Consider the following 26,505-nt stretch of genomic DNA (forward strand, 5'->3'; position numbering starts at 1 on the left):
CTAGGAGCGGAGCATACATCAACACTCTCCACGGTTAACAACTTGGGCAACCTCTACGCGGACCAGGGACGGCTAGATAAGGCGGAGGAGATGTATAATCAGGCGCTGCAAGGATGCAAGAAGGCACTAGGAGCGGAGCATACATTAACACTCTCTATAGTTAACAACTTAGGCAATCTCTATAAGGCTTAGGGATAGCTGGATAAGGCGGAGGAGATGTACAATCGAGCGCTGCAAGGATGCGAGAAGGCACTGGGAGCGGAGCATACATCAACACTTAACACGGTTAACAACCTGGGCAACCTCTACAAGGCTTAGGGACGGCTAGATAAAGCGGAGGAGATGTACGATCGGGCGCTGCAAAGGTACAAGAAGGCACTTAGACGGGAAAATGTTGCGACTTACCTACTAGCACTAAATATAACCTACAATCTAGCCCTACTGTTTTCTAACTACAGTAATATAGGCAGAGCTAGAGCAATATACTTAAGGGCTCTATTAGGGTATAAGGAAGTCTTTAGACATAATCATTAAGAGTATAAAGACGTACGGGCAAAGCTTGTTGCTTTACATACCTTAGAAAACGAGACAAGTGCGCTAATAGCCGCAAAAGGTGATCACGCGCACCCGCTACCTTAAGGCGTATCGCATTCTCGTGTCCAGAAGCGCATACCAATCTCTAAACGGTATCAAAAGCTAGGTTTAAGATAAGCGAACTTTCCTTAGCTTACCTCATTCCTCGCTACGCTCCGTAATACTGAGCAGCACAAATAGAACAAATCTAGCTCTTGCATTCCTTGCTGTAAACTGTACTTAGTAATAAGTGACTATTGAAGAGTAGCGTTGTAGTACTAATATGGCTGCGCTATAACCGGAAAGCTATTGCGCGGATATCACGGTTTGAATGCTGCTCGTATATACGCCTGATGCCGCTACTTGTTCTGAAAACGCAGAATTTTCATAGAGAGGTCTATTTTCAGCGAGTCACGTGGCGCCAAGAGATCCGAAAACTCTGCAACTCCAGAGCTTGATTCTCAACGCCACGACGGCTCTCGTAGCTTGTTTCTACCCGCCTACCGTCCCGTAGATAGTTGCCTCTTAGGAGTGCGTTAGGGGGTCTCCTCCGGTACGTGCAGCTGGCGGAGAGCTAGGCCTCTGGGCGGCTCAATTCGAAGGCTCTATAGCCTTATTAACGCGACGCCTAAGGCCAAGTTCTACGCCTACGAGCCTGCACGGCCTACAGAGGCCTCCGTGCCGCAAATAACAAAATTATTATCAACACCGTGTTATAGATGGCAGAGATGGCTAGAAATAAGATAAGAGGAAAGTAGATGTTAGATAAGGAAAGATGATATAGATGGCAGTAGATGGCAAGAAGATGCTGGGAAACGATGGGGGGCCCCATTCCAACGCACCCCATCCGTGACGGCCATCCAGGCGAATGGTGCCGCCTCCGCCCAGCGTGGGGAAATGACTTACTATGGCTTGGTAGATGGCAGAGATAGATGGTTATATATAGCAGAGATAGTTATATCTGGCAGAGATGGTTATAGATGGCAAGAGATGGTTAGAGGTGAGATAAGTGGAAAGTAGATAGTAGATAAGTAAATATGGCAATAGATGGCAAGTATATGGCAAAGAGATAATGGGAAACAATGGGGGCCCCATTCTAACGCACCCCATCCGCGACGGCCATCCAGGCGATGTTGCCGCCTCCGCCCAGCGGGGGAAAATGACTTACTATGGCTCTGTAGATGGAAAAGTAGATGGTTATAGATAGCAAGAGATAGTTAGAAATAAGTGGTTAGAAGGTTTCAGATAAGAAAAGATAGGGAAAGGTAGGGATAGATGGCAAGAAGATGCTGGGTAATGATAGGGGCCCCATCCAACGCACCCCATCCGTGACGGCCATCCAGGCGATGCTGCCGTCTCCACCCAGCGGGGGTAAATGACTAACTATGGCTTGGTAGATGGCAAGTAGATGGCAAGTAGATGGCAAGAGATAATTAGAGATTGAAGAGATAGTAAGTATATAGTTATTAGATGGTAAGTAGATAAGTAGATTAAGAAGTAGATGGCAGAAAGATGAGAAGGGTAACGATGGGGGCTCTAGCAACGCACCCTATCTGTGTCGGCCATCCAGGTGACAGCACCGACTCCGCCCTGCGAGGGTAAATGACTTACTATGGCTCGGTAGATGGAAAGAAGATGGCAAAAGTAGATGGCAAGAGTAAATAGTAAATGACGGAGTACGTATTCTTAGCCAGCTAGCCTACGGAGTATGGTACGGCTAGCTCAGCTACCTTGATATAGAACACGGTTCCTATACTTAGCCCACACAGTTCTACGGTACGGCTACGTAAGCCTCCACGCACACAGAGTATATATACGGCGTACGTAGCCTAGATAGATGCTCATCCAATACATCACTTACCTCGTTCAATGCATTGTTTCACCTCCATCCTCAGTAAATATAGATGGCAAAGGTAGATAGCAAAAGTAGAGGACAGATTAAGATAGCAAGTAGATGAAGCAAGCCTACCAGGTAGTAGATGACACGTATATGAAGCAGTAGATGGCAAGAAAATAGCAAGGAGATAAAGCAAGTAGATGAGAAGGAGATAGGAAGGAGATGGTGAAGGTAAATGGCAGAAGACATCAGCTGGAGGTGTTAGCACCTACATTATGAGCAAGAGAGCAAAGGCCGAAGCCCGCTCGAGGGAAGAGAGGGCGATGCCTTTCTTATATACTCTTGCCAAGATGCTAGCGTCGGAATACCGTTATCGTGGCCCACTCACGATGAGTCGGCCGCGAGAGTCTGGATTACGTAGCCAGCTATGCTCTCCCATGGGTTTCTTCTTTCTATTTCTTTACTGTCGAGTGATGATAAAACTTTCCAATTACAAAGAATAGTGCCTTAATTTCCGGCCTCGTCTCTGCTGGTAACGGCAGCAAGCTAGACGCGAGAGTCTAGGTTGCATAGTCAGCTGACGAGCAGAATCTTCTCCAGGCTATTCAGTGCCTGCATCGTTTGTTATTAGCTGAGTGCTATCAGCCTTTAAGTTTGGGTCAAGATGGCGCGTAGTTGAGCCGTGCGGCAACTAATCTGGAATTACGGCGCAGTACAGTAAATGCTCGTTATAACGTTTATGCTATATACCATGAATATACGCTATACCGTTCAACCTTCCAATTACCGTTCTAATATTAGGCGGACAGTGACACTCGATATAACGTTCACATGCGCTATAACGTTCATCACCCCCGGAGCATTAGGTGAACGGTACGACGAGCTTTTTCTGCACCTGCACAAGACTGCGATCTGATGGCCGGACCCACGATTCGGCGTGGGAAAGCTCCACTGTCCCTTGACCCTTGGCCCTTGACCCTTGAGAGAGGGTCAACCTATTTAAAGATGCAATCAATAAAAAGCCTGGATAGATAAAAATTGCAGCCAATCTGGCCCGCTCCGTACCTGGTGCAGTGGGGTGGTCCAGAGTTCTGGTCCCAGCGGTGCGGGTTTGCGATCGCTAAGCGGCAAGCCAGACCCAACAGGGTGGAGCGAGGTGATGAATTTGGACCCTTTCCTCCCACCAACACGCAGTCCTCTTTGAGATGCTCCCGCTGGCAAGCCAAGCATCCAGCACGGATGTCCGTCTCCGACAGGTATGACAATTTGCACGCGGCATGCGGGCGCAGGGGACCCGGGGCATTCCACCATGCGAGCAACTCGGGCCGATGTGAATGAATCGACGATGAGCTGCAGAACCCGTTGGCAGCTCGCTGGATGTTTCGCGTGCTGTAGCCTGTAACCTGTTTCTCCGATCGACCTCCAGATACGGAAAGCTGCCGACCTCCGCGCTTTCCCGCCAGCCTGAACGATCCCCACACACGGCAGCAGACCGCGACCCAGGTCCACCGTTCACGAGCCCCACAGGGCAGATATAACGACCTGAGCAAAGAGTGTAGCAAATCTCCCTACACCAAGCCGAGGCCACTGTAACATCTCTCCCAGAGATCTGAATAAACTTCAGGCCCATCATTTCAACGGAAGACAGGTAGGGCAATGATCGATTGGGAGTTTCTACTTGTAATGCTAACGCAATATTTTAGATTAAGAGCACTGTATAGATTTGGTTTGCTTTGGCTAGGAACGCAGGAGACAAGCTTGCATACGGGCACCTATAAACTGCTGTCACAACGAGCAGAGAGTTCGATAGAACTCGACCCCACCTCGTGCACGGCCACCACCTTATGCACGGTTTTCTACCCCACCAAAATTAGATAGAATAACAACGCTCTAATAGAAAGGGGGTTGATAATCTCACACCCCCTAATCCCTCCACGCACACCCCCTAATTCCTCCACGCACACCCCCCCCCCTCTTGGCGCTTCACCACCTTCTAATTGGCTCGGAGCACTGCTCCGGAGCCTCCGATTCGCTCGCTTAACTTGCTCACTAATTCTAAATGCTCTCTCTAAATGCGGCCATGTACAATTACATCCTCATCCTCATACACCACCTCCACAATACGCTCACTATGGCCCTCCAGCCGCCACCGCCACGGTCCTACAATACTATAGAGGAAGCTGAGGAGGCGCTCACAGGGCATGCAAAGGCGCAAGGCTATGGGCGTGTTAAGTACCGCTCAAAGAATGACAAGACGGCAGCAAAGACGACAAGGAAGATCTGGTTCAAATGCTGCTTTTGTGGCAATCCAGAGCCTACTGCACGCATACGCAATACATCTACCAACAAAATAGACTGTAGGATGCACGGTACGCTCACTCGGCAGCCTCCTAGCTATAATAGTGAACGTCTATGGGTGTGGGAGACGGAGGAGGCGGCTTACAATAACCATTATCCTATGCTAAAACCTACAGCAGCCGCATGCAATAGGAAGCGCTCAGCCTCAACAAACCGACTCATTCAAAGCGATGCATCGAGCGGCGCGAGGCCTCAGGAAACATACGCAAAGCTATTGAAGAAAGGGGCAACCATTATTGCTGATGACAATCACTCAGGTTGCAGCACTACAACCTAGGATCAACAACTCATATGCTAGAAAGCTACTCCAAACATCAGCTGTAGAGAACACAGCTGAGATCTCAGCTGTGGAGAGCCCAGCTGAAAACTCAGCTGTGCAGTGTTCAGCTGAACTTACTAGCGCGCCACCCAAGGGGTGGCCCCCCTTCCTTCCCCTAGTATATATACAACTAGCTAGACGTCTATAGAAATCAGAGTTCACATCAATTTTCAACCTGAGTCAATCGCAATAAGCGAACCCGGTATAGAACTGAGCTTCTCGGTGGCCTCTCGCCTATACAAGCGCTCCTCAATACGCTAGAAACATCTACATTTCCTGCACCTAACGGCTGAGAGACGATGTATGTATACAGCTATACAAAGGACTATGAGAACCGGATTAATTACCTCTTCTTTGCGCACCCGGATTCCATTAAGATCCTACAGTTAAACTACAACATTATACTAATGGATTGTACGTACAAAACTAATAGATTTGGCATGCTATTCTTGCATATAACAGGCGTTACATGCACAAATAACAACTTTAAGATTAGCTATTGTTTTATTCTAAGAGAGAAGGAGGCGAACTATAACTGGGCAGTACAGCAGCTCTTTAAGCTCTTTTAATGCTATTCTACTACACCACGCGTTTTCCTAACATATAAGGAATAAGCTCTAAGAAACGCGCTACATTAATAATAGCCAAACGTCCCGCGCCTCTTATGCGTATGGCATATTAAAAAGAATATCAATGCTAAGCTAGCTAAGGTATACAAGAATAAACCGACATTCCCTGTAGGCCATGCTGATGCGCCGATGGAGAATAACACGGAAGAACAGAAGGCAGCCAAGGAAAAGAAGCAGTAAGGGAAAAAGAGTGAATTTATCACCCGTTGGACCGCCACAATGAAGCTGGAACTCTTTAATCAATTTAATAAGGCCTGGAACAGGCTGCTTAATAACTACGAGGAGAGGCCTAGCCTTGTAAAGTATATAGAGGAAGAGTAGTGGCCGTGTATGTGGAAATAGGCAACTTGCTACACTTAAACAGCTCAGCATTTTAGAACCACGTAAGTGTTTGCTTATATCCTATTTCTTAATCAATTTTCAAGCTATCTTCTTGTCCTCTTTAGCGCTAGTTATTCTGCCTGCTAGCAAACCCCTTATAAAGTCTAGGCTTTAAATTCGCACACTTTAGTATTAAGATTTAGGTTAAGCAGATGCAAATTTAGGTGTACAATGCTAACCGACTTTCTTGCAGTATTACATCACGGAATAAGGGCGCGCACGGCCAGCTTAAGGGCTTCCTTCAGGTGTTAACTGGCTATCTATTCGACGTCCTCCTTAACATCTAGAACCTTATCCTTACTAGCAAGTCTAGGTATAAGGACCTTAAGGCGAAGTGGCATGCTAGCACTCCTCATGATGTGAGAGAGGCTGAATTCCGTGAGCTATTCCATATAGTCACGCCGCAGTGTTTAAGGATCCTCAAGGCACAATTGAAGCACGCCAAGTTGAATGAATACAACCCAAACAACTGTACTCATACGTTCACAAATATATACGGCATGCCGTGCGCTTACAAGCTACACGATCGTCTACATCGGGCGCTTGTAAATCATCTAGATCTCGTGCTCTGTATACAACCGGATGAGATAGATCACCATTGGTGGTTTGTTCGGCCAGGTATACAACAAACGGCTATTCCTTTTGGACCGTTTAAGGATGTACTTGATCCTACTGTTGTTGAGCGTTGGCGAGGCCGCCCTGCTATTATACGGAGAGGCCATTATACATACAACAATACACAAAGAGAGCTATTACAATTTGAGGTTGCTATGGGTACAGGTTTAGCAGCTCGGCGTAGAGGTGAACAGAACGGACAACAAGGCACAGCTCTACGACATTTACCAGCGTCTTTACAGCAAAATCCGACCATCCCTGTCCGTCAGAATGCCCCTCAGTCGACAGATGCACCTGCTAGGGCTGCTACTAATATATTTCCAATTGATCCGGCCCTTCTTCAGCGTACGGCTACACCTACGGCTGCACTCACGGCTACAGCTACAGCTACGGCTACGGCTACGGCTACGGCTACGGCTACGGCTACGGCTACAGCTACAGCTAAGAAGCGTGGCCGGCCGCCTGGTGCAAAGGATAAAGCACCACGGAAAAAGGCACGAGTTCAGAGGCAAGATAGCACTCAGCCCCAGCCTACGCCTCAGGCTCATCCTCAGCCTCAAAGGCTTAGCCGTGCAGAGCTTCTACGGCAGCTTGCGGAGTATGATGAGGATATTGAGGCGGAAATTGACTGAGATATTGAGCAGGCGGAGTCGGTGATGCGAGGGGGCTAGGCCTGATGCAAAGGAGCCGTAATAAGGTGAGGATTTGACAGGTTTGGCATACTTGTAGGCACGTAGGCACTTCTAGAATAGAAATTCTATTCTATACTTATACTTATACTTATACTTATACTACGTGAGCTCGTACGCGAGCTTGTACGTGAGCTCGTACGTAAGCTCGTACGGCCTCGCGTATATGCAGATGCACGTGATAATAGAGCTCCGGACGAAGCTCCGAGCCGTTCCAGCCAATCAAAAGATCAGACGAGAGGGGGGGTGTGTGGTTACTCGAAAAGGGGTATGCGGCTACTCGAAAGGGGGTGTCAAATTACCCGCCCCCTTAAAAATAGTGTTAGATTGTAGCTCTTACTATAATACGCAATTAATTAACTATCTGCAATAAATAGAGATGGCGTAGTAGAGGTATTTTAATGGACGAGCCAAATCATCACCCCCCTTTTTGCTACGCATCACCCCCTTTTTACTACGTATCACCCCCCCTACATTAGGTCTAGCTCCGGCCCGTATAAATATTGTTCCACCAATCAAACTCACTCGCTTGACTGCTCGTGCTCAATGAGGAATTTACATCACCAGCGCACACTCTCTCAATGCGTGGCCGTGGTGGTGTATCTATCAACTCAACTCAGCGTGATCTATCTCAGTTCGAACACGACGCTCAACAGGACCCAGTGAGTATAGCGCAGCGAGCACGACGACGTGGTGGAGGGCCAGGATCACGTGGAGGAACGTCGCATCTTCGGCGAGCACGTAAGACTACTGCTCGTGCAGCTGGTGTACAAGAAGTGCAGAGTGCTGTAGGCGGACAGGAACCAACTCAATCGATGCAGATTGGGGCACAGGCCAGCCAAATTACTATGACAGGCATCTCCACAGGCACGCCGGTGGTCGAGCGGACCATTATCGTGTTAAACAATCCTCTACAGTTCACAAATACAGCACCAGATCGCTCCGCCGGACAAGCAGGCACTCCAACAGCAACTCAGGGCTCTATTTCCTTAGTTCCCAACAGCCAACCAGCCCCTGAGGATGCCCCTATGTCCACGCCTGAGGAAGAGGCTGCTCGTGGTGAAGGAACTGGAGGATATTCGGGTGTGAGGCCATGGTATACAGGTCTAGTTGGCGTTCCTTTCAGCCAGCAATTGGACGGCGGCCATCTAGGCGCCTTCCGCTTCTAGACTAGCTACAATAGATAGAGTGAATAGATGTTAAAAAGTACTAGGTGAACAGTAGGAAGGAACAATAATCGTAGTTAATCTAACTAGTAGTTTATTCACGAGCTGCTATCTAAAAGGTAGAGGGGGAAGGTCCCCCTTTATAGCCTTTCCTGGGCGGACACCGGAGGTTACTCCGCTCGGAGTCCTTCCGTAGCGCTATCGGTGTCGCCCAGGTTCTCTCGGTCCGGAATCGTTTGGAATGAGCCGGATGGATTTGAAAGCGTGAACCTATAACCTTTCTCACGCGACATATTAGAGATTACTCCGTTCGGAGTCCTTCTATAGTATAGACGGTAGCATCCAGGCCTTGTTGGCCCAGAACCGCCCGGACTAACTAGAACTACCTGGGAAGCGTAACAGAATCCCCTTTCTTAAAGGTATATATCCTTATTATACTATAAGTTATATTTTGCTTACATTAGCCAGCGCACTAGCGTAAAACATAGATATCACCAGCCGGCCCCTATCCTTCCTCTACTACTTATATACCTTCCTTTTCTTTTAAGTCCTCTTCCCTTTCTAGACTATTCCGGGCTGTTCTGCACCCTTTCTATTAGTGCTCTCTCTCTTTTAACCTGCGCGCGAGCTGCCTTAACTAGATTAATTTTCTTTATTCTAGCCCTTTCTATACTAGTCCGGTTTATAATAGCTAAGATTGCAAAAAATATAAAAAAAGTCTAGGCGCGCGCAGTAAAGGCGGCTGTACTAGTCTATTTCGCCTGCATCCTGTGCCTTAAGGAATAGATAGCGCTGCTCTAGGCCGGAAAGATCCCAACCCTCTATACCTTCCCCCCAGCCTCCTATTACAGTAACTTCCTGCTTATTAAGGGAGTTAACGGAAAGCCTAACCTATATTGCTGTACTAGCTGTTAGTAGTATACTAATTATATATAGGTAAGTTAAGAATATCCTTTTCTAGACAGTTCTAGCTAACTTTAGACGTAAAGCTTCTAAGAACTATAAAAAAGAGGTTAAGGAGGTTTCTAAGTCCCTATTTAGCAATAACAAGACTAAGGCGTTTATAAATAACACGTTTACCTAAAACCAGCTAAATAATATTCTAGGTATCCTTAGTCTAGTTATAAAGTTTATAGGCCTTTCTAAGTTCTTCTATACTATTCTAGCTAACTCTAGAGTAGGAGCTAGCCTAGCAGGTTTATAGGGAACCCTTTTACCCTTTTCTATTCCGGTAAAAATAAGTAGGTTAATACTAGCGTAGTTACCGCTAAGCGCGTCTATAAGGGTATTACCACCTGCAGTAAAGTCTAGACACCGCGCTCTTAGAAGGTATAGAGCCTCTTTATCCTATTCTAGGTTATTCCGGCTAACTTAGGTGTCTATAGCACTAGAATAATAAGTTAATATCTAGTCCTTCCGTTAGATATCCCCGATATAATAACCTTAAGCCCTTAGACCCTAGTAAGGCCCCGGTAACCTATATAGAGATAGCTGTATTTACTGTAGATATTAATACTTATCTTAAAAGTATTTAGGCCGCCCTTATAGCAGTAAGTAGTAGTTTAGTTAAGTTTAGTCTATTCTGGCTAACTTTAGTAGCTTAAGCCTGTAGTTGCTACTCTACTAAACTCTGCTAACCCGGATTACTATACTTGCGCTAAGGCTGTCTATAAAGAGTTTAACACGGCCTTAATAAGTATTGGCGTTCTAGATAAAATTAAGTTTTGTAACCTTAGCACCTCTAGGGCGGACTTAGTCTCCTTACTCTAGTCCGGCCCTTCTTAGCCCTTTTTAGCCCTTTTTAGCCCTTTCTGGCTTCTTCCGCCTCTTCTTAGGCTGTTCCGGTGGATTTCTTTGCTAGCTGGGGGTTTAGCTAGTTAGTTTAATTTTCTTTAGCTGTCACGGTATTGACCGCGACACACCGCTATGCTGCGAGCACAGCTGCCTGCCAAGCACACTAGCAAACTTTGCGTGCGCCACATCCTGTATATAGATCTGCCTCTGTCCTGCCTGCCTCCGACTCTTTGCCAATTCTCTTAAGCTATCATAACAGCTGTACGTAGCTATCCAGATCGTTCCTGATGCCTGCTCATCTAGTGCTCGTGTGCGATACATCGTCGTCGTGACATTAGCCCCTTCTAGGTTTATCTAGCTATTTCTAGTTGTATTTCTAGGCGTTAGGTGCAGATATACCCCTGCCTAGAGGCCTAGCTCTAAAAAGCTATAAAAAGTAGTTTCTCTTTCTATTCCCTACTAGCTTAGACACGTAAGGTTATTATAGAAGTAATATTAGGGGGTTTTTATCCCCCTTTAGCCCTTTTTAGTCTGTTCTACGCCCTTCTCCCTTTTTTTAGGGCGCGTCCTTGCTGTCTAGGTTAAAAGGGCTGTTAGAAGGCCCTTATAGCTGCCTTGCTAATATTTATAGCAGGTTCCTATATATCTTTATCTAAGGTATAGCCCTTCTACTAAACTTAGTACTCCTAGTAGGTTTCTTTCCAGTAATATTCTAGGAGTTTCTCGATATTCTATATCTTATCCTCTTACTAGCTAACAATTATTATTAGGTCCAGTTAGAGTTAGTTAAATATAGAGTCGGCTATAAATAGTTCTAGCAGCAAGATATAGAATATAGGGTGGATAGCTAGGGTAGATAGAAGTAGTAGCTTATAGGCTTAGGAGCCTATAAGCTAAATAACTTTAAACAGGCTAAGTTTTTTATAGTTAAGTTTCTTTTTTAGTTAACGTACTTTACAAGCGAGTCGGCCACATAAGCGAGTCGGCCACCTTATCACGAAAACGCGACGCGTTAACCAACAACTAATATGCGTCGACAACACAACGCGCAATCAATCCAAAAAGAAGGCAGGCTAGCCTTAGCTCTCCTAGCTATCCGACGAAATTAAATTCCAAGCGAACGACACGCTGCAGGCATATACAATGTCCCTAAAAGCACGCTCCAAGACCGACGCGGCGGAATAACTACACAACGCGATTGTGAGCCTAATTTAAAGAAGCTTATAAAGCTTGAAGAATTAGCCATTGTTCAACATATACTCGACCTAGATTCGCGAGGGTTTTTGCCTAGCTTAACTGCTGTACGAGAGATGGCCAACAAGCTACTCGCCGAGCGCGGTGCTGGCCAAGTGGGTATTAACTGGCCAAACAACTTTATTAAGCGAACGGACGAGCTTAAAACAAAGTTTAATCGAAAGTACAACTATTAAAGAGCTCTATGCGAAGATCTAGAGGTTATTGGTGATTGGTTTAAGCTTGTATACAATATAAAAGCAAAGTACGGCATTGTTAATAATAATATATACAACTTTAATAAAGCTGGCTTCTAAATAGGCGTTATCTCATCAAGCATAGTTGTAACAGGCTCCGAGCGGCGTAATCGACCAAAAGCTGTACAGCCAGGCAATCGCGAATAGACAACAATAATCCAAGGAATTAATGCCTGTGGATGGGCCATCCCGCTATTTATTATCTTTGCAGGCAAGTACCATCTCTCTGCATAGTACGAGGGCGACGATATACCACCGGACTAGGTTATAGCAGTAAGCGACAATGGCTGGACAATAAATAAGCTTGGTGTTGCCTGGCTGCAGCATTTTAATATGCATACAAAAGATCGCACCGTAGGCACGCATCGGCTGCTGATTATTGATGGCCATGAAAGCTATATCTCGCTCGAATTCCAACAAATTTGCAAGGAGAACAACATCATCGCTCTCTGTATGCCGCCGTATTTGTCGCACCTGCTGCAGCCGCTTAATATTAGCTGCTTTTCGCTATTAAAAAAGGCATACGGGCGCTAAATTAAGGACCTAGTACGCCACTATATTAATCATATTATAAAGCTAGAGTTCCTGCCGGTATTTAAAGCAGTATTCTACAACTTAATTATAAAGAGCAATATTTGCGCAAGCTTTTAAGGCGCAGGCCTTGTGCTGCTTAATCCAGAGGCAGTGCTCTTAAAGCTTAATGTTGTGCTTCGTACGCTGTCGCCTCCTGCCGTGGAGGCTTAATAGGAATTAAAAACACTAACCAACGCTCTTAAGCTAGACTCTTAATTAGCCTTAATTTGTAATCGCATTTAAATACATTAAAATAGCTCGCCTACAGCTATTCTTAACTCGCTTAATAGCCTCTCTAAAGGTGCTGCAATTATAATGTATAAAACCACGCTGCTGCTGTTACGGTAACTACCCGCAACACCTTACCCACCACAATTCGCCTATTACGTGGCTTCGTCACCTGATCTCGCACGGAGCTCGTGAGCTCGCGCCATACGCACGTCCCGCCGGTATATCTTCTTCGCCGGCGCTCCTCATTTCCTGTTCTTTACACAATGTCTTGATTCTCCACGTAGTATTGTACCTAGCACTTAATCAACGCTCCTTCTTGAGCCCTTGAACTCCTGCTTGTAGCGCTAGCGTGACAGCTGCGCGATACAGTTGCCAGCCTTTAAAAGGCAAATAAAGCTGCTATAAAGCGCAAGGCGCGCAAAAAAAAGCGGATTTAGAGGGAAGGAACTCTAACAAAGGAAGCAGGCTCTTAAATAGCTGCTCAAAGAATCGAGGAGGCAGCTTAAAGCAAAAGGCAGCAAGCCGGAGCGCGCTCCGGCGGCGGCGTGCAGCGCTGTAGGCGCTGCGGCGAACCAGGGCATAACGCTCGTACGTGCAAAAAAGATGCAGAGGTTGCTGCAGATTAGGCTACAACTTGTATCTAGTTAATATCTATTAGCGTTGTAGAGCAATCAACGTTTAAGGCAGCTAAATATAATAAGGTGGCCGACTCGCTTGTATAGCCGACTCGCTTGTAAAGTACGTTAGATTATGCAAATATATTTAGTATTTAGGTATACTAGGTCCCCTATTGCAAATTATAATAGTAAACAGGGTATTCTATCCTTATTCCGCGTAGAAGTAGGTTTCCTAGTATTTTCTTACTTTCCGGAGTTATTAGGTTGCTTCCGACCTAATCTAGGCTAAGGTAGCAACGTGTTCTTCTGCCTTTAGAGAAGCCCTATCTTAAAGGGCAGTTAAGGGCTATTTCCTTAGAGAGGGGTTAAGGCCGTATACTAATATAAATAGCATATATCCTGTAGACTTATATATACTATTATTATATATAAACTCCGCCTGGGCTAGTAGTACGGACTAGTTGTCTTATTTATAGTTATAGTAGGCTTATAGGTACTATTCTAGTATTTAGTTCTATTATTTAGTTTATCTGTTAGTTTAGGAGTAGAATATAGTTAAGAGCTTCCTTTTTACCCCTAGGTAGTAGCAGAATATACTCCAATATATAGATATAAATAGGCTGCCCCGGTCTAATACTATACTATCCGGAAGGCCGTAGAGCCGTATAATTTCGCGCAGAAAAACCTCTGCTAGGTCGGGAGCCTTTATTATAGACCGAGTTAGGATATAGTAGGATATTTTAGTAAACCTATCTACTACTATAAAAATACTGTTATAGTGCTTTCCTATAAGGTTACTTTTAGGTAATTCTATAATAAAGTCTAATATAATATCGGTTTATAGTCCCCTAGGCAGTAGTAAGGGGGTATTTTCTCTAAAAGGTTATTTACAGCTTACTTTACACCTCTTATAAGAGTAACAGGATACAATATAGTTAGTAATATCCTTTCTTATTCTTAGCCAGTAAAACTGTTGCTAGATAAGTTTAATTATGCGCTTTAATCTAAAATATCCGGTAAGTAGGTTATTATAGAACATTTCTATAACTTAGATCTATACTCTATTTAGTATATAGGTTTTCCCCTAATACTAGAGGAGTTTGTTATCTATTAACTATAACTTTACCTATAGTAGTTAACTAGAAGTCGGGTTACCTAGTATTAGCTTAACTAGTTAGGCATGCTTATTTTTAGAAAGGTAGTCGTAGATCTAGTTCTATATAGATTATTCCAAGGCGTTAAGGGAAGTTCCTTCCTCTACGGGGGGGTTTATTATTTAAGCTTATTATATACTCTAGGATAATCTTATTATTGCGCTTGCTTCTAGGAGTAGAGCAGGCCTTTCCAGGTTAATCTAGTCCTAGAAAACGCAAAAGATCCGTTAATTAGCTCCTTCTACGCTGTCCGGGCCTTTTTACCTTTATTCTTATAATCGGGCCTTTAGAAGGGGCCGTCTGCAGGGTTAAGGATTCCTCTGCAGTGGATAATTATAAAGTAGAAGAGAGTAAGCTATTCGGCCTACTATACCTGGCGTCTAGTTAAGGCGGTGGTATATATAAACTATATAAGGTTATTATAATTAGTATACAGTTCTACTTTATATTAGGCCCCCTTAAGGTAGTATTACTAGGTTTTAAACGCGACTACCACAGCTAGTAGTTCTATATTATAGGTGTGGTAATTCCGCTCTACTAGGGTTATCTTCCGGAAGTAAAAGGCTATAGGGCGCCACTGGGGCCGGTTATAGAGGTCCGGGGCCTGTTAGCTTAGAATCCCGGAGATAGTATACCTAGAAGCGTCGGTTTTAACGCGGATAGGGCGTTCCGGGCGGAAATAGATAAGTATAGTTCCCTTAGTAAATTTATTTTTTAGCCGGTGGAAGGCTATTAGGGCCTCTACCGTAATTTCTATTAGAATAAACTTCTTATTGCGTTGCTTCTAGCCCTCTATAGCAGAGCCGGGTTGCTTTTTAGTTAACTTATTAAGGGGGGCGGTAATCTTAGAGAATTCCTGGATAAAGCAGCGGTAGTAGTTTATAAACCCGATAAAGATGCGGATATCTTTAATACAGGTTAGTTCCGGCTATAACTTAACTGTTTTAATCTTTTCTAGTTCTATAATAACCCCCTTAGGGGTAACTATATATTCTAGGAACCTAACCCGGTTTTTATAGAAGTTGCACTTTAAATTCTTTGCGTAGAGCTTATACTAACGCAGTGTTACAACCCGTAATACGAACTACCCGAGCGCAGAGGCACTCGCGGAGACAAGCAGACAAATTAGGCTGATTACAAAGAACCAGGTCACGGGACCAAGGGGGTCACGTGTCGGACGCATTGGTATCCTGGATTCCCCCACGGACTGCTGGTGGATAGGAACGATATAAGGATAGGAATCACGGGATAAGGGGCCCACGTAATGGATCAGTGGGATCAGGAGGATTAGGGAGTAATCCCCAGGAGCAAGGTCGCGGACACAGGATCTGGAGGATTAGTGGCCGAGCGTGATAATCCAGACTAAGCTATAGATTCCTTAGGGCGGAGCTTTTATATATAAGAACGCTCCTTTGCATAGATAGGAACCTCGTGTTCAACTTAAGACTTTAATACTACCTATTGGAAGTAACAACCCCGTCTTATACCTAAGATTAATTTTACCTCACCTTTTAAAGACTATTGCACCCCGACGACAACTTAACCTATACCCTGCCTTAGTGTATAACACTTAGAAGGTATAGAAAAGACGACCCGTTACACGCAGCTTAGTTAGAACTTATTTAATATGCCTAATATAGTTTTCTTTATACTTAGAGAAGACTAGTATATTATTAAGGTAGATAATATAGCATATATTAAGGAGTTCGGCTAGGGCTTAGTTAATATAGCTCTAGAAAACAGCTGGGGCATTAGTTAGCCTAAAAGGGACTATAGTATACTTAAAGTGGCCGTATCTAGTCCAGAACGCTGTTTTCTACTTATTTCTAGACTTAATGCGGATCCTATAGTAGGCATCTTATAAGTTAAACTTAGAGAAAACTATAGCTCGCCCTAGCCGGTCTAGTAATTCTTAAATTAGTAGTAGCAGGTGTCTATTCTTAATAGTAATTATATTTAGGCCTCTGTAGTCTATACAGAGCCTAAGCCCTCTGTTTTTCTTCTTTATAAAGAGGATAGAAGCGCCCGCAGGGGAGGTAGATAACCTTATCTATCCCTAATCTAAGTTCTTCTAGATATATTCCTTTAGAATATCTATCTTAGACCCTAAAAGGTTATAAAAAGGTCTATAAGGGGGCGTTCTGCCGCTTTCTAACTTAATAGAGAGCTTATAGAAACCGTGGTCCAGAAGAATTGCTGTATCTATCTTAGAGAATATATTAGCAAAATCTTTATACTCAGGCGGAAGACTATCCGCCCTCTCTAGGTTAATCTGGACCAATTTAATATACACCGCATAAATATCTGCTATACAGTTTCTAACTAAGTTATTAAAAAAGGCAGGGGACTTAAGCTTAACTTGCTTAAATAATAACTTCCCTTTCTTACCTTTCCTCTATATAATAGTTTTAAGCAAGAAGTTAGCCTTTAGGTTCTATGCCTTAAGCCAGGGCATTTCTAGAACTATCTTATAGCCTGTAATATAGCCGACTATAAAGCTGCCCTTTCCGGTCTATTCTTAGCCGGTATAGTTCTTAACTAAGTATAGAATAGAGCAGGTACTAAAAATCTAGAGTAGCTGTTTATTTAGCACTTAGAACTTAGCTTTTAGCTCGGGTTCTATAGTAAGGCCTACCCTCCGGGTAAGCTAGGGTGTAATAAAGTTACCCTGGGATCTGCAGTCTAGTAGGGCGTTAGCCAGGACTAGTTATTGCTCTCCGCAGCAGATAGTAGTAGTAACAGTTATAATAGTGCCTAAGCTTTAGGTATAGGGTTCTATATAAGAGACGTGGCCTATAAAAAGTAGAAGAAGTTGCTTTATAGAAGACTATTTCCCGCTAGTTAAGGGTTAGTTAGGCACTTATTAGAGTAGTGTCCTATCTTCTAGCAGGTAAAGCACTTAATATATAATATATTCTTAGGTTTATTACTATCTGCCCTAGACCGCTTATTTAAGTTATTTCTAGCCCCTAAGAAAGGCGGCCGGCTTAAGGTAGAAAGGCTTACTTTACTTATTATTAGAATAGACCGGTTTGGTCTAGAACCGGTTAAAGGGAAAGTGCCTCTCCCGCGTTGGTAGGGGGTGGTGTCCTTTCTAGGTATCCGCTCCCTAACCTTATCCTTTAGGGCCCGCTAATAGAGGTTTATATTCTTTTTAACCTCTGCTAGGTTAGAGTACTTTTTAGGAACTAGGCGTATATAATTACAGAGCTTAGGGGCCAGGCTTATAAGGTACTTATAGATTATCCTAGTGTTGGTTAATTTGCTGGGCATACTATAGTTAATATCCTCCTATTATTGCTTTAGGTAGTTAAGAACCTTGCTTAGGTCTTAGTTGCCCTGCTTTATATTCTTTACTTTAAGTATAGCCTATTATTCTCTTTTCTATGCGTTTCCTATAGTATTAAGCATAAACTCTTTTATATTACTCTATAGAGGGGAGGTCGGCTTAGAACTAATATAACGGGTCTATTAGTTCTGTTAGTTGTAGCTAATATATTAGACTGCTATTTTAATAAACTCCTGGTCCTCTAGAAGTTGCTCGCGGTAGATCTTACAGTTATAGACCTAGTTGCTCTATTTCTATTAGTTCTTGCCTGTAAAGGTGGTTAAAGGCTTTACTTTAGGTAGAGAAGGTAAGTTTAACTATCTCTGCAGGAAAGGGCCTAGGATAGGAGTTGTTGCCCTAGGGGTAGGGTTTTCTAGCTCCTCTTAGTAGAGCTAGGCCAGGATCTTTCTTTAGGTAAGAACTTGCCGTCTTATCTATTCTAGTTGGATCTTTATAGCGTTGTCGGCCACTTCTTACTATAGCTATTTAACTGTTAGGTCTAGGATAGGTTCGCTTAGGTAGCCTTTAGTCCCGTTCTTAGTAGGTAAGAAAGGTAGGCTAGGTGCTTTGCTTTTATAGTTGTCTTGTCCCCCTTTAGGGGGGGTTCTAATTGGTTTAGTTCCTTCTTAGCTGGCCGGGTTGCTTCCTAGGTTTTCCGGTTAATAAAACGCGAGGCGTGCTAATTATCGGTTAGTATTAACTATAATAAATAGTTCCTAGGTACTAATTTAGGGTAGGGGCTTATATATTAAAAAGTACTAGGTAAACAGTAGAAAGGAATAATAATTGTAGTTAATCTAACTAGTAGTTTATTCACGAGCTGCTATCTAAAAGGTAGAGGGGGAAGGTCCCCCTTTATGGCCTTTCCTGGGCGGACACCGGAGGTTACTCCGCTCGGAGTCCTTCCGTAGCGCTATTGGTGTCGCCCAGGTTCTCTTAGTCTGGAATTGTTTGGAATAAGCCGGATTAATTTGAAAGCGTGAACCTATAACCTTTCTCACGCGATATATTAGAGATTACTCTGTTTAGAGTCCTTCTATAGTATAGACGGTGGCATCTAGGCCTTATCGGCCCAGAACCGCCCGGACTAACTAGAACTACCTGGGAAGCGTAATAATAGACTCCTGTTGGCCTAGATAATACATCCTTTCTATTTTATATATATATACTCTCTATTTTACGCAGCCCTTTGCAGCCTATACAAGGTTAAGGAAGTAAGTTTAATTAGTAGAATAATATTTATACGGGCCGGAGCTAGACCTAATATAGAGGTGGTGATACGTAGTAAAAAGGGGGGTAATGCGTAGCAAAAAGGGGGGTGATGATTAGGCTCGTCTATTTTAATTTCTAGTTAAGAATCTTAGAATTAAAATACTTATAATTACAGCAAACTCTATAAATACTCCTTAGAAGTTATTTTAGTAGGATCGCGTTGGGTTAGTATATTTGTTAGCGTGCATAAGCGTGCGTAGTAGCGAGCCCCTCAAAATCACGTCTGAGCTCGCTGAGGTAAGAGTGGCATGGCATAACGTAGCCGGATAGCATGTGGCCCAGGATAGCATGTGGCCCACCCCACCAAACCACAACGCCAAATATTGCGAATTGCTCAACCACAACGAATTGTATTTGGTGTAGCTACCTGCTAGCTAGTTGCCTGGCGTCTAGGGCACGTACGAGCGTTGTGCTCTAATGATTCGCACAAGCTACACTTTGGTGGTGCTCGCTGCCGTCGCTCAGCTGGCCCTGCTGTTGCCCCCTCTGCTGCCCCTTCTTGGGCAGCTTGTGCGAGAGCAGCCCCTTCTGCTCCTAATAGAACACCTCCTCTACCTATATACCTGCGTTTCTTTGCCCTCTTTTTTTTTTTGGCGCTGATTCTCTTTGCGTAGCTGTTCAACTTCGCGTTCAAGCAGCACAGTCCTTGACATTGCGATTTCACATCCTTTCGCAAGTTGTCGAATTGCATCATTTGTTGGGCTTGGTAGGCTGTGCGTGCGCTGCCTAATTAACCGTTGTATTAAGGCCCTTTGCTTTTAAAGCTCCTCAATATTATAAGGTGTCTCAGCAGCCCAAGATGAAGCTTTTGATTGTGGACGGCGTTGGGGTGATGGCGTTTGATATTCAAAATGCAGCTGTGATAGCACGCGATCAGGGCTGTATGGAACTAGCCCAGTAGCTGCGAATCCTGCCCGTATGTTGTTCTGTGATAGTGCTAACTGCCTAGCCTGCTTGTATAGTGCCGTGCCCACTTCTCGCCAATAGGTCTTGTATCCCCACGCTGCGTGGCTAAGACGCCAGCTATCTCCCGTACGGTCGCGATTCTTAGCGGCATACCGCGTTGATCCATCGATAGAATCCACTGCTTGAGGACCTCTTCTTGTGCTTGTGTAAGACGGCGATTTGGTGCTGCTGAGCCACGTTTTGGCTGGATACCATTGACGCGTCGCCGTGCTGTTGTTCTGGCCACATTGTACGTGCTAGTGGCCTTTCGGAAACTTGTAATTTGGCCTTGTTTATAGGCATTGATAGATAGAAGAATTCTGCCCTCTTGATGAAGGGCCTCTTGTTGTTGTTGTGGTGGAGGCATTGAGGTTGTAGTTGTATCACGCGTCGCGTTTCCGGAGAATTTGATGGGGTGGGCCACATGCTATCCTGGGCCACATGCTATCCGGCTACGTTAGCCGAAACCGGCTTCCCCTCGAACGCAGTCGCAACGAAGTTTGCGCCATACTATAAGCAGGGATCACATAGCCCTGCCTAGCAGATTAGCATAGCGTCGACCTGTCAGCACACGTGCGATAAGCTGCCAATACGAAGCTTTGGTACGGTGACGAGCAGAATCGGTTTCCGGTTTACTCCATAGATTTGTTCTCGGCGCACGGGCTCCTAGGCATACGCTTAACCCAAATCGTCCTTGAGATCGACAGGGATTTAAATTTGAATCCGAAATATTTCCAAAGTCACCCGCCTCTCCAAAGATTATCGATTTCAAAGCGAAGGAGGATTCCAGCCTATCTGTATGGATTATATAAGAAAACAGAGGAATAAAGGAGGTGGGTGGGGCGGAGGTTGAAATTTATTTAGACTTGAAGGACAGGAGCAGCTTGACCACAGCCTCGTGCCCCTTACGAGCCGCCCACGACAGCGGCGTCTGACCGTCAGAGTCCTTTGAGTCGATGTCCGCCTTGCCTTCGAGCAGCAGCTTGACCACAGCACTCAGGTTGAAAATTGATGTGAACTCTGTCTTATTTCGGGGGCCCGAAGGCCAAACTATATACTACGTAGGAAGTGACTGTATGCATAGGCAGAAGCACTAATTGGAGGCAGCAGTAGGCAGCATTAGGCAGGGTAGGCCACCGTACCCCAACCCCTCTCTGTAGAAGTTGTAACTGGCTAGGCATGTAGGCAGCTACTATGCCAGCAACTCCAAGTCTGTACGTAGGTGACCGTGAACCGTATGAGTTGTTGATCCTAGGTTGTAGCTGTTACAACCCGAGTACAGCCTCGTGCCCCTTCTGGGCTGCCCACAACAGCGGCGTCTGACCGTAGGAGTCCTTTGAGTCGACGTCCGCCTTGCCTTCGAGCAGCAGCTTGACCACAGCCTCGTGCCCCTTCAGGGCTGCCCACGACAGCGGCGTCTGACCGTCGGAGTCCTTTGAGTCGACGTCAGCGCCCTTCTCAAGCAGCAGCTTTACAACCCCCTCGTGCCCGTTCCCTGCAGCCCACGACAGCGGAGTCCGATCGTCACTATCCTTCGCGTCAACGTCAGCTTTGCCCATGACGAGCAGCAGCCTTATAACGCCTTCTTCGCCGTCCTTGGCAGCTAGCTGTAACGATCTGCAGCTTGAATCTTTATCCGATTTGATGTCTGATTCTTCGTCAGTTTCTTCGTCCTCCGTGCGAACGTCGGCACCGCTCATATCGTGTAGCAGCTCAATCACAGCCTCGTGCCCGTTCCGAGCAGCCAATGTTCGTTCTTGAAGTTGGGATAATGAATCCATCGTGAGAAATTCGCCTGGAGGTATGTGCGTTCCTTCTTGCTCCAATACCTCCCTTTCGGGCTCGTTTTCCGTGGCATCATTTTGCAGAATTTCTAGTTCTGAATTGCTTGCAACACCTTCAAGCTGAAGCGACGCCATTTCTTCCTCGTCCTTCTCAAGTCCTATAGCGAGAGGAAGTCCGAGAAGGCCCAAAGTCTCAAGGTGGAAGCCGAGGTGTTTGTCGATATCCGGCCAGTTATCCGCCGTGTAAGGACACAAAGGGCATCCGTTGGCCGGTTTAGGAGACAGTTGTGCATGTTGATCGATTTCCTGAGATTTAAGAAGTTCTTCCTTGCGGTTAGAATGTGCGCTTGCATGTGGTCAATATACCGTTCTCTACTAGGGAAAGACTGAGCGGGGTGGTCGGAGCATGTGTACTCCATTCGGTGGTGGATTTGCTCGTGTACTAGCCATTCTTCCCAGGTATTGAGAGGCTTGTTGTCACCTGCAGGGCAGACGGGAGCAGTGCACGTATATGGTTGGAGGTCTTGTATCAAATGTGACCTGGCAGGGTTAGTCAACCTCTTAGAACTTGTCCTTAACTCACCTCCAGTGCCCCTTTCCACTGTATTTCGGAGGACACGTCACGAAACAGTACGGGCAGATAAAATCTTTCTTCCCATCAAGTTCCTTTGGAAAATCCGGCCATCCGACCTTCCTGCCGCCTGGCTCATAAACTGTGGCCGTTTGTTCCGACTTTGACGACTGCGATCGAGTCTCATCAAGTGAAAGCAGATTCCTCTCTTTTGGCATCTTCCATGTTTGAGACGGTACTTCAGAGAATGCCACTTTACGATCAGCGGTGATTTCGAGTCCTTGATTTCCAATTTCCTTTGCGGCTCGGGAATCTGCAAGTGTTTTTGATGCTTGTCGCCCGAAAATGTCTTTGGTTTCCTGCACTTCCAGTCGCACCACTCCGTTTCTTCTGCCCCATTCTCTCTGTCTCCAAAAGATAAATTGCTGTTGCCTGTAGGCAGTTCCGATTGCTATTCTCCGAATCACTGCCTTAGCATGCGGGTTTAGCTTAATCTTCGTCTCTAGGCGAGGGCTTGCGGCTTTATTCTGGGTGAGCTTCTTGTCGTGTGGACCGAGTTTTACCCTTTCGATTTCTTCCGGATAGGACTTCCCTGCTTCGTCTCTGAGAACCTGACGGACAATCTCTTTGATGCGGCGGTAATGGAAGCGCTCGGTCTGTTCCCTTGCTCTTTTTCGGAGCTCTGTCCTCTCTTCTCTGTCTAAAACCAGGTCGTTGCCGTCAGAGCCTAAATACAAATCTCGATAGAAATTCCGGGCAGTTGGTGGATTCCGAGCTGTTGTGCTTCGTAATTTGGCTGCCAAATGATAATGGCGATCAATAATGTCGACAACATCGTCAAATTCGGCTCTGGCGGCTTCGAAATTGCTGTATTCTGGCGCATCGGTTCCTTCTGACTGGGCTGATTGCGTCTCCACGTCGTGATCCTCTTCCAAATCCTCATCTTCTGGATCGCTTGCGTCTTGCTCCCCTTCCATGTCAGAGACGGCTCCTCCAATATGATAGACTTCAAGGTCAATTTTCTCTTCGTCTTGATGTTCATCCTTTCTCGCGACTGCGTCTTCCTTCAAGAGCTCACAAACTAGCATCAAATTAGTGCACGGTGATTGAGCCACTTCGTTTAGCTTTACCCCTCAAGAGATCTTCTTCTAGCTCGTCGAGAAGCTTTCTGGTGTATTCCTTTACTGTGGGATTGTCTCGCATTCGATAATCGAAAGACCGATCACCGACAACAAAAAGACCCAAATTTGCAGCCCATAACTGGAACCTCTCCCTTTCGGACAGTACATCTACTGGTAAAAGTGCGAGCTTCCCGTCTGATTCGGCCTTGTTCGACGGCTTGAGATATTCAAGAGCATAGCTGGCATTAGCGAACCGATCAAGGATAGTCTTTCCAGTATCACGCAGCCCGGTATTGGTCATTTTGCATCCGTTCTCAAGTCGACGACTTCGCTGATTAGGTCGTGGTTGACAAGACAGGAACTCAAATATGAGTCGCGCTTGTCGTGGCTGTGACTCAGCTGGTTCTTCTCACCGGTGCGGGGTAGCATAAATGCCAGCCAATAGGAAACTTGTTTATACGCCGTCAGCTGAAAACACCCTACGATTTCTCCAGCCCAAACCTCATACACCTTTTCGCCGTCCCGCCTCAAAGGCTCTTGTCTCCCGTCTCCATCTGTGCCACACCGCCCAAAAATGGTCACCGGGATAGAGACTGCTGGCCTGATTCTCGGATCGATACCTCTTATCATCGAAGGCCTCAAAACCTATCAGAAAGGAATCAAATCCGTAAAGAGATCGGCCAAATACGACGTGTCACTCAAAAGATTGATGCGACGGATCGAAGGACAGAAACTGTTCTTCGAATACAATCTTTAGAAGCTCTTATCTGGTGCATACTCAGAATCGGAGGATTACATTGAACTTGGGGACGACTTCTGGACTGGATTCTCGACAGGAATGACTAATCAGGCTGTGAAGGATTACCTCGGCGAAAGGAAGCAGCAATATTTCCACGACCTTCTTGACGAATTTGAGCGCTATTTTGCCAAACTGGGGAATGCTTTGAATCATGTTGAAAGAGCTGGCAAGGTAAGTTCTAAGACTTCCCACAAATGGTTCTGTGATCTGACCTTTGTAAACCAATTCGCCGTAGTTGGAGTTTTACTTACAGAAGCCCACAGAACAACCCTCAGAGGAATCATTTGACTCTATCAGACCTACATTCTCTTGCGAAATTACGCGACACCCCCGGCAAACATGTCTCGAAGCGAGTGTGGTATCTCATCAAGGAGCAAGACATCACAGAACTAATAGAAGAACTCGATGCGATAAATGTAGATATGGATCGGCTATTGGCACATGCTAGTATTCTAGCTCAACACAAAAACATTCAGGAATCCAGGATCATTTCCGACGAGCGGCATGCAAAGGCGTTGGCTTCATTACTAAACCAAATCCGAAATTACGCAGACAGACTCTTCAATGCCTTACTTTCGGCATGGATTCCAGGTTGCCATGCATCACACAACGTTGCATTGTTTCTTGACAAGCCAACAGTCCCAAAATCGGGCCATCCAAGCTCAGAATCATCATTCAAGTTTCGAGTGATAATCTGCGGCAAACCTGTAGATACCACAATGTCTCCATCATAGCACGAGACAAATATAATTGTTTTCGAGGAGGATGGCGTTGCTGTGACTCATGGAATGTAAGATACTTTGCCACCTCATTTTCTCGCGGCGGATCCTCACCATTCTAGCAGATGTTCACCGGCTCAACCAGTAACAACCCAAACTCCAGTTACTCCTGCGATAACAGTCACGCTGTTGAATCAAGCATCAACTTCTGTTGTGTTGGGCAGAGTCACGAACCTTTGCGATGCCGCAATCAGCGCAAAACAGACACTGAAGCGCCTAGGCCTGATTCTACGTAATGGTACATCTCTCATGAGCGACAACAGGAGTAATGAGCATTGTGAATCTGCACTTTGGAGCACAATCAACTTGGAGAGTTTCCTTTCTACCAACAGAATGGGCCCCGCGCAAAAGGTTAAACTGGCGTTAAAGCTTGCCATCTCCCTGCTTCAATTCAAGAGCTCTCAATGGTTTCAGTCGTCGATATCAGCCCAGGTCATTCACTTCCGAAAAGCAGTTCAAGCCGGGAGGGCACACTGCATAGAAGTAGATCAACCACTGGTTCTGCAGTCGTTTTGCGATCGGACTCTAGAGAGGTCGGCGGGACACAAGCCAAGGCAAATGCTCTTGGAACTCGGAATCTTATTCATGGAAATATGGAACGGGGAGACGATGGCGGCGTTTGCCAAACGACATTACAAGATTGATGATGTTCCACCATTGATGCGTCAAGGGATCGCCACGGAATGGTACGAAGAAACATGGGAGCAAATGACCAACAATTATGGCGGGGTAGTCAACACATGTATGGCTTTTGCACTCGACTACAACCGAGGAATGCAAACTTGGGAGGATGAAGATTTGAGAAAGTCGGTTTGTGCAAAGATCATTAGCTGGTTGAATGAGGATTGTCTGGCTTTCCCTTAACACTAGGGACATGCCCCTGTTTGTTACTTCAGGTCTGTATGGCGTAAGATCTTTGGTAGAATGCAAGTGCACACTAATCCCTCCCATTAGATGAACACACGAGTTTGAGTCTGAGAACTAATGTGGCAAGTTTCCGCTCCATAACTGCGTTTACTAGGCTGGTTTACTTGTAATGCTCTTATTTAGCTCCTAGTACCCTCGGCGCTCCGTCACTTTCCCTTTGAGGCTTTTCTAGAGCCTTTGTCAAGCGGCCAAAAGGGAGCGAATAAGCAGATTATTGTTAATCGAGGACACTTGCTTTTAGGTGAGACCGCACGGCCGATCGGGACTTGGGCAACCCGCAGGGGATGGGCACGAGACATTCTTTGATAGTGCAATTTCCTGAGATATTCGTCTTCTCTCAGCTAGATGCTCATCCCTTGTATCGGTTTCATGGATGCGGAGGGCCTCGAACTTCTCGTCGAGGTTCTGGATGTATTTCTGGGAGATTAGTGGTCGTATTTTCAAGCATTTCTTTGAACTATTAGATGGGACTCGCAGCCGTGCGTCTATAGGTCGAACTAATAACTTGACAGATATGCCAGGGGTAGGAGCAGTTACATACAGATTAACTTCA

General features: G+C 45.4%; 3 protein-coding genes across 3 annotated transcripts in view; 2 read left to right on the forward strand and 1 right to left on the reverse strand.

The window, feature by feature from the left end:
• The window catches only part of BDZ99DRAFT_153321 (uncharacterized protein), a 2,502-nt gene extending 1,979 nt beyond the window's left edge, over positions 1–523 (forward strand). Inside the window, exon 3 of the mRNA XM_033712805.1 lies at positions 18–523. Within this exon, the coding sequence (XP_033571467.1) occupies positions 18–192 (175 nt within the window). The 3' untranslated portion in view covers positions 193–523. The remainder of the gene's footprint in view (positions 1–17) is intronic.
• Positions 524–20,836: 20,313 nt separating this feature from the next.
• BDZ99DRAFT_351032 (ankyrin) lies at positions 20,837–21,446 on the reverse strand (the record flags this gene model as incomplete). Its single annotated transcript, XM_033714514.1, has 2 exons — positions 20,837–20,966; positions 21,244–21,446. Coding segments are annotated over 2 exons (333 nt in total), but the record flags the coding sequence as incomplete, so codon positions are not given.
• Positions 21,447–24,021: 2,575 nt separating this feature from the next.
• BDZ99DRAFT_525713 (uncharacterized protein) lies at positions 24,022–25,889 on the forward strand (the record flags this gene model as incomplete). The annotated part of the gene is made up of 5 exons (XM_033726022.1): positions 24,022–24,138; positions 24,205–24,417; positions 24,510–24,953; positions 25,008–25,036; positions 25,091–25,889. The coding sequence occupies 5 exons, from the start codon at positions 24,022–24,024 to the stop codon at positions 25,887–25,889; spliced, it is 1,602 nt and encodes a 533-aa protein (XP_033571469.1).
• Between the last annotated feature and the right edge of the window lie 616 nt (positions 25,890–26,505).

Source organism: Mytilinidion resinicola (genome assembly GCF_010093595.1).
Source record: "Mytilinidion resinicola strain CBS 304.34 unplaced genomic scaffold BDZ99scaffold_22, whole genome shotgun sequence".
Taxonomy (NCBI): domain Eukaryota; kingdom Fungi; phylum Ascomycota; class Dothideomycetes; order Mytilinidiales; family Mytilinidiaceae; genus Mytilinidion; species Mytilinidion resinicola.